The 7626-nt window shown below is 55.3% G+C and overlaps 1 protein-coding gene across 1 annotated transcript; it reads left to right on the top strand.

The window, feature by feature from the left end:
* Positions 1-278: 278 nt before the first annotated feature.
* Positions 279-6787, top strand: HAS1 (hyaluronan synthase 1). Its single transcript, XM_047790369.1, has 4 exons — positions 279-1019; positions 2708-2933; positions 3501-3633; positions 5924-6787. Exons 1-4 carry the CDS (start codon positions 414-416, stop codon positions 6597-6599), a joined length of 1641 nt encoding a protein of 546 aa, XP_047646325.1. The 5' UTR covers positions 279-413; the 3' UTR covers positions 6600-6787.
* Positions 6788-7626: the final 839 nt, after the last annotated feature.

Raw genomic sequence — 7626 nt, 5'->3', positions numbered from 1 at the left:
TCATTATTTTTTTGTACCATTAAAAAGGAGGCGGGGAAACCTCTTAATTAAACCGGGATACTCCACTGAGTGTAATCCTCACGGATTTAAGAGCTGTTACAACGTGGAAAAAAAAATCTATTAGCATCAACAGAAGCAGGCATTCAGCCCTGTTTGCCCCATTTCTCTTCATTCATGAAAATAACTGTGCAGCGCCCAGAGGATTTGCTGTACAAAAGGGGGATATTAGCATGGGCCTGGGAATGAAACCCAGGAGGGCTTCCCTTCCCGGAGGAGCCTTTCGGGACTCTTTTTTTTCCTTCCTATCTCAGCTCCAGCAGGACGTGCCCAAGCCCAGCCCCGCAGCCCGCCACTGCTCCGGCCTGGCCCGGCGGGTGCTGACCATCGCCTTCGCGCTGCTCATCCTGGGCCTCATGACCTGGGCCTACGCCGCCGGGGTGCCCCTGGCCTCCGATCGCTACGGCCTCCTCGCCTTCGGCCTCTATGGGGCCTTCCTCTCGGCGCACCTGGTGGCGCAGAGCCTCTTCGCGTACCTGGAGCACCGGCGGGTGGCGGCGGCGGCGCGGCGGGCGGCGGCGCGAGGCCCCCCGGACGCGGCCACGGCGCGCAGAGTGGCACTGACCATCTCCGCGTACCAGGAGGACCCCGCGTACCTGCGCCAGTGCCTGGTGTCCGCCCGCGCCCTGCTGTACCCGCGCGCGCGGCTGCGCGTCGTCATGGTGGTGGACGGCAACCGCGCCGAGGACCTCTACATGGTGGACATGTTCCGCGAGGTCTTCGCCGACGAGGACCCCGCCACCTACGTGTGGGACGGCAACTACCACCAGCCCTGGGAACCCGCGGCGGCGGGCGCGGCGGGCGCCTACCGGGAGGTGGAGGCAGAGGACCCCGGGCGGCTGGCGGTGGAGGCGCTGGTGCGGACGCGCCGGTGCGTGTGCGTGGCGCAGCGCTGGGGCGGCAAGCGCGAGGTCATGTACACCGCCTTCAAGGCGCTCGGCGACTCGGTGGACTACGTGCAGGTGAGCGTAAGGCGCCCCCGCCCCCTCCGTGACCCCGTCCCCCGGAACCGCCCTTCCTTCGGAGCCTTGACGCAGTCTGGAGATGGGGAGGAACTTCTTTTCTTCCTGTATTCACTCGTCCATTTCATGGAGAGAGTCTTTCCTTCCCTCAGTCATCGTACCTCCATCCGTCCACCTCTCCACGATGGAGGTCGCGCACTCACTTTACTCCTTCATTTATCTGTGCAGGGTAGGGATTTCGTCCTTTCTTCATTCATGCATCCAGTTGATACTGAAGCTGTGTCCTTAACGAACTCGTTCGCTCATCCATCCATCTATCCATCCTTTCCACATAAAGGGATTTATTCATCCCTTCAGTGTAGAATTTCTCTCTCCTTCCCTTCTTTCTCTCCTTGTAGTCTTTTCCACATGCAGCCATCTCTTCATCCAATAGAAATCATTCCTTCGGGAGTTCCCGTGGTGGCGCAGTGGTTAACGTAAACCGACTAGGAACCATGAGGTTGCGAGTTCGGTCCCTGCCCTTGCTCAGTGGGTTAACGATCCGGCGTTGCCGTGAGCTGTGGTGTAGGTTGCAGACGCGGCTCGGATCCCGCGTTGCTGTGGCTCTGGCGTAGGCCAGTGGCTACAGCTCCTATTCGACCCCTAGCCTGGGAACCTCCATATGCCGCAGGAGCGGCCCAAAGAAATAGCAAAAAGACAAAAAAAAAAAAAAAGAAATCATTCCTTCCTTTTATTCGTCCATTCAGTGTAGAGACTCCATCCTTTTTTCATCCAGTGTAGAATCTCTTTCCATCACTCATTCATTCATGCATCCATCTATCATCCAATATGGAGACCACACATTCCTTTATTCACTTACTCCTTAAATGTAGAGATTGGGTCTTTCCGATCCTTCCTGTCGTCATGCATTGGATTTTCTTGCTCATTTATTCGTCCACTTACCAATCTCATCAGTATAGAGGTCTATGTCTGCATTTAGTCATCCATTCATCCATTCGACATAGTGATTCATTCATTCACGCATTGCATTAGCTGTCTATTCTGCATAACAAATTTCCACACATTTGGCAGCTTGAAGCAAACACAGTTATTATCTCATAGTTTCCATCGGTCAGGAGTCTGGACAAAGCTTAACTGGATCCTCTGTCCAGGGTCTCATGAGGTTGCGGTCATGCTGTCAGCTGGAGCTGGGGCTTATCTAAGGCTCAAGGGCCTCTTCCAAGCAGAATTTGTTTCTTTGCAGGCAGAGAACTCATGACAGCTTGTCTCTTCACGAGAAGGTCTCTGACTTCTAGACCTTCTTTGAAAGGGCTCACCTGATTAGGTCCGGCCCACCCAGGATAATCCGCCTGTGTTTACCTTAAAACCAACAGACTAGGGACCTTAATTATATTGCAGAACTCCTTCACGATTGCCATATAAGATAATACATCATGGGAGTTATATGTCACCACTTTTTCCATGTTCTGTTGGTAGGAAGCAAATTATGGCTCTTGCCCACACCCCAGAAGAGACCATGGATGTTGGGGGGAAGGTCATCTTAATATGTGATTAGATGTTGAAAATGACTAAACAATTCAAAGTTATGTTCGCATTGGCTGCAGACTGGCCCAGCTCTTCCCCCCACCCCTTGGTGCCCTCCCCTGGATTACCAGCAATCTCACCTGCCCCTTCCACCCACCTGACAGGTCTGTGACTCAGACACACGGCTGGACCCTTTGGCGCTGCTGGAGCTGGTGCGGGTACTGGACGAGGACCCCCGGGTAGGGGCTGTGGGGGGCGACGTGCGGATCCTTAACCCTCTGGACTCTTGGGTCAGCTTCCTCAGCAGCCTGCGGTACTGGGTGGCCTTCAATGTGGAGCGGGCTTGTCAGAGCTACTTCCACTGCGTGTCCTGCATCAGTGGTCCCCTAGGTGAGCAGGGGTAGGGCTTAGGAGGGTGATGGACAGGGCGGAGAGGGAAGGGAGAAGAGAGCCAGAGTTGGCTGAAGATGTGATTGGAAGTGGAGATAAACATGGGGCTGGGACAGGAATTGGAAACAGGGACAAGACTGGCACTTGGAGGTGGGGATAGTGTTTGGTGTGGGGATCGGGACTGGGGATAGGGGAGGGCTTGGGAAAGAGGATGAGATGGATTTGGAGTCAAGGTCAGGGTTGGAGATGGGCTTTTGGATGAGGACGGGTAGGGAATGGTGCTGAGAATGGATGTGAGGTTGGGGACGGGTTTGCAGTCCAGGTGGATATGGGTCAGAAACAGGACTGGGGCAGGTGTGGGATGGGTGTGGGGTTGAGGAAGGATTTGAGGTTGAGAACAGGATCGGGGCTAGAGTTGTCATTGGAGACAGAGCTGAGAATGGGCCTGAGATGGTTAAAGATGGGGTTGGATTTGGAGATTGGAGATGAGTTGGGTTGGAAGTAGGATTGGGGATGGTGTTGACAAAAGCAGAGGCTATTGGTCCTGTACGCCCTCCCCCCACCTAGGTCTGTACAGGAACAACCTCCTGCAGCAATTCCTTGAGGCCTGGTACAATCAGAAGTTCCTGGGCACCCACTGTACCTTTGGGGATGACCGCCACCTCACCAACCGCATGCTCAGCATGGGCTACGCCACCAAGTAAGCGGAAGGGACCAAGGGCTTGGGGGTGTGCAGAGGCCAGTGAGGATCCCAGCGAGTGTGTGTGTGTGTGTGTGTTTGGGGAATTCTCCAAACCTAAAGTAAATTATAGGGCAATGGGCCCAAAGAAACAAAAGGAGGATTTGCATTGAATCAATGGGCTATACCAAGTGAGAAGTTAAAGGAAAGCGGAAGATATCATAGGCGCGCGCAGTGGGGTGGTGGTATTTGCATTGAACCACGTGACTCAATGGACTCTACCAAGCAGGGCAAGATGAGGGGGGTAATTCCAGCATGAGATGGGGTGAGATGGCTCTACCACAGGGAGCACAAACTACTCCAAGTGAGGTGGGAGAGAAAGAGAGAAATAGATTGAGGTCTAACTAGTCAGAGGGTGAGTGAGAAGGTTCACGTGGGAGGAGAGGAGAGCACGAAAACTCTAGTAAGTGCTTTCGGAAGAAAGGATGTCATGGAAGGGCATGGGCTAGACCAGCTGAAGTTCAGGGGAAAGGGATTTCTACAGAGTTATCAAGGGAGGAGTTCCTGTGGTGGCTCAGTGGTTAATGAATCCAACTAGGAACCATGAGGTTGCAGGTTCCATCCCTGGCCTCAATCAGTGGGTTAAGGATCTGGCGTTGCCGTGAGCTGTGGTGTGGGTCCAGATGCGGCTCGGATCCTGTGTTGCTGTGACTCTGGTGTAGGCTGGCGGCTACAGCTCCGATTAGACCCCTAGCCTGGGAACCTCCATATGCCGTGGAAAAACAAAAACAAAAAACGAAGTTATCAAGGGAACCCATGCATTCATTCACTTGAGGAATATTCTCCAAGTGCCTCTGGTGTTTTTAAGCTCTGGGGATGCAGAAGCAAACAAGAGATGCAAATTCATGTTTACATTGATTGGGGAGACAGACGATAAAAGATAGGTGAGCAGAACATATCACATGTTAGGGAATGATAGAGGCCAAGGAGATAAGCAAGGCCAGGAAGGATAGGAAGCTTACAGGTAGGGAGTGAAATGTCAAATTAGGATGCCTGAGGCCAAGAGGGATGGCGGCTGAAAACAGTACAGCTGGACCAGTAGCAAGGGAGAGAGTGTCAGGAGACGACAGAGTGAATCAGGGTCCACGCATGAAAGCCGTGTGGGCCACAGCGAGAATGTGAACTAAGATGAGGGAGCCATGGTGTGTGTGGGGGGGGTAGCAGAGGGGTGGCATGTCATTGTAACAGGATCCCTCCCGGCTCTTTTGGGTACAGACTCCGGGAGGAAGAGGATTAGCAGGGAGGTCATGGAGGAGGCCACATGACAGAGGGGAAGGAGGCCGGACACTGTCAAGTAATGCCCGTGGCAATAGAACAGTTTCAGATTAACTGCGGGAGGCCACCTAATGACCTTCCACACGAGGGATTCCGGCCAGTCGGGGAGGGATGGATTAGTAATGTCTGCTAGGGCTCCAGGAAGGGCGCTTAATGGTTCCCTTGAGAAGCTCTAACACATGGGCTACCCTAGGTAAGAAGCATGCCTGGCTTACTCCTCCCCACCGGGCCTGCCAATGAGTAAGTGCAATCGTATTCGTAATAGAGTTCTGATAGTATTACTAATAGCATCACTCAGGGCAATGATATTAGTAATGCCACTAGTTGCATTAGTCATAGCAAAGATAGCAGTAGCAGCTCCCATCTGTTGAGCAAGTTCTATACACTGGTCCTCAGCGCTTGGCGTTTAATCCTCATTCAATCCTCATCTATTAGGTAGGAACCAGTATAGACCCCATTTTATGTAGGAGAATGAGAAAGGCGGGGACTCGGGACCTTTTACTGCAGTGTTGGCACCTGGACAGATGTCTCCCCCAGCGACAGAATACACAACTATAAGGGACTAAAAATAACTGCGCGCCTGCCGTTGGGGCAAATTATAAATAAGATACAAAAAGGCCCAAAGGCAGCGGCCACTTTGCTGGGAGCAAAACCAAGGGGTTGGCAGGCTGCCTAAGCCACGCCTCCAGCCCGCCCGCCGATCGGGACCCCCTGCCCTCGCTCCATTTAAGGAACCAGCTCACCCACCTTCATAGAGCGCGCCAGGGAGCCTGTTACTTGCAGGAGGACCGCTTAAAGCCTTGCCTGAATTTCTTGTCTGGCTTCTTCACTTTCTGTTGCTTAAAAAGTCCGGGGACCTGGGTCCCTATCAAGAACCCCGAGGGCCAGAGAAGTTGAGAAAACTTTCCCCCGGTGGCCATTCCTGGCTCCCGATTCCCGTGCATCCTAATGGCTCTGTCTCCTCCCACCCGGTCAGGTACACCTCGCGGTCCCGCTGCTACTCGGAGACGCCCTCGTCCTTCCTGCGCTGGCTGAGCCAGCAGACGCGCTGGTCCAAGTCGTACTTCCGCGAGTGGCTGTACAACGCGCTGTGGTGGCACCGGCACCACGCGTGGATGACCTACGAGGCGGTGGTCTCAGGCCTCTTCCCCTTCTTCGTGGCGGCCACCGTGCTGCGGCTCTTCTACGCGGGCCGCCCGTGGGCGCTGCTCTGGGTGCTGCTGTGCGTGCAGGGCGTGGCGCTGGCCAAGGCGGCCTTCGCGGCCTGGCTGCGGGGCTGCCTGCGGATGCTGCTGCTCTCGCTCTACGCGCCCCTCTACATGGGCGGCCTCCTGCCGGCCAAGTTCCTGGCACTCGCCACCATGAACCAGAGCGGCTGGGGCACGTCGGGCCGCCGCCAGCTGGCCGCCAACTACGTCCCGGTGCTGCCGCTGGCCCTCTGGGCGCTGCTGCTGCTCGGGGGGCTGGTCCGCAGCGTGGTCCACGAGGCCCGGGCCGACTGGAGCGGCCCCTCCCGGGCTGCAGAGGCCCGTCACCTGGCCGTGGGGGCCGGCGCCTACCTGGGCTACTGGGCGATCATGCTGACCCTGTACTGGGTGGGCGTGCGGAGGCTCTGCCGGCGGCGGGCGGGGGGCTACCGCGTCCAAGTGTGAGTCCGGGCGTGCGGACTGCCCGCTCAGGGGGCTCTGGGAGCCACCAGAGGAGACCTACCGGGGGAGGGGGGTCCCCGGAGCCACGAACTTGCTGGATGATTGCTCTGGGCCTTGGTTACCCTCCTCTGTGAAGCGAGGGAGGGGGTCGACTCAAGACTCTTCAGCCAGGACTCTTTGGAGGGGGGCATAGCTGGGACTTCTCTCTGGGGAGGGGTATTTATTGATCAGGGTCTGGATTCTGGGGGGCAGAGGTGAAAGGGGCCCCCACATGCTGTCCTGGGGCTCCCGATTTCTCCCTGTTCTTATTTAATCTCCATTTGTACTGTGTGATTAGGATATAATAAAGAATTTTATTTTCTGAGCCTCCCCCCCTTTATTTGAGAACTAAGGGGGTTTCATGGTTGGGAACTGGGGACTTAGTGCTGGATGCCAGATGTCTGAAACTAGTCAGGATAACCTCCTTCTTCCGAGCCTTAACCCCCCCCCTTTTTTTTTTTTTGCTTTTTAGGGCCGCACCAGTGGCATATGGAAGTTCCCAGGCCCTTAGGGGTCGACTTGGAGCTGTAGCCCCTGGCCTACACCACGCCACAGCAATGCCAGATCCGAGCCCCTGTGCAACCTACATCACAGTTCACCGCAACGCTGGGCCCTCAACCCACTGAGGGTTGAGGGATTGAACCCACATCCTCATGGATGCTAGTCAGGGTTGTTAACCACTGAGCCACACAGGGAACTCCCGTTGATTCCCTCTTTGGGAAACAGGTCTATGAATCCCATGGGTCAGGGCTGTCGTGAGGGTGGAATTTCTCAACTCTTCAGAGCCTTATGGAACACTTGCTACATGGGGGCACGTTGGGCAGTGTGGAGGGAGTTTTCCTGATCTATTCCTGAAGAAAAGTAACATAGAGGCTCTCTCTATAAGCCCCCAGCACCTCCCCCTGAGCTTGCCCTCCATCTCACTGAGAAAACAGAAGTGCTAAGAAAACTCAGAGCCCCTCCCTCCTTCCCACTCCCCTGCAGCGGTCCC

Source organism: Phacochoerus africanus, chromosome 8 (assembly GCF_016906955.1).
Source record: "Phacochoerus africanus isolate WHEZ1 chromosome 8, ROS_Pafr_v1, whole genome shotgun sequence".
In the NCBI taxonomy this organism is placed as follows: Eukaryota; Metazoa; Chordata; class Mammalia; order Artiodactyla; family Suidae; genus Phacochoerus; species Phacochoerus africanus.
The sequence above is the reverse complement of the archived record's forward strand: the minus strand, read 5'-3'. Positions and strand labels throughout refer to the sequence as shown.

What these genes read in the sequence shown, in the direction of transcription:
- HAS1 (XM_047790369.1), top strand. Translation starts at nt 414, where the DNA reads ATGACCTGGGCCTACGCCGCCGGGGTGCCCCTGGCCTCCGATCGCTAC. An exon ending in CTGCATCAGTGGTCCCCTAG is followed by an intron (nt 2,934 to 3,500) that starts GTGAGCAGGGGT and finishes CCCCCCACCTAG; the next exon opens with GTCTGTACAGGAACAACCTC. An exon ending in AGCATGGGCTACGCCACCAA is followed by an intron (nt 3,634 to 5,923) that starts GTAAGCGGAAGG and finishes CCACCCGGTCAG; the next exon opens with GTACACCTCGCGGTCCCGCT.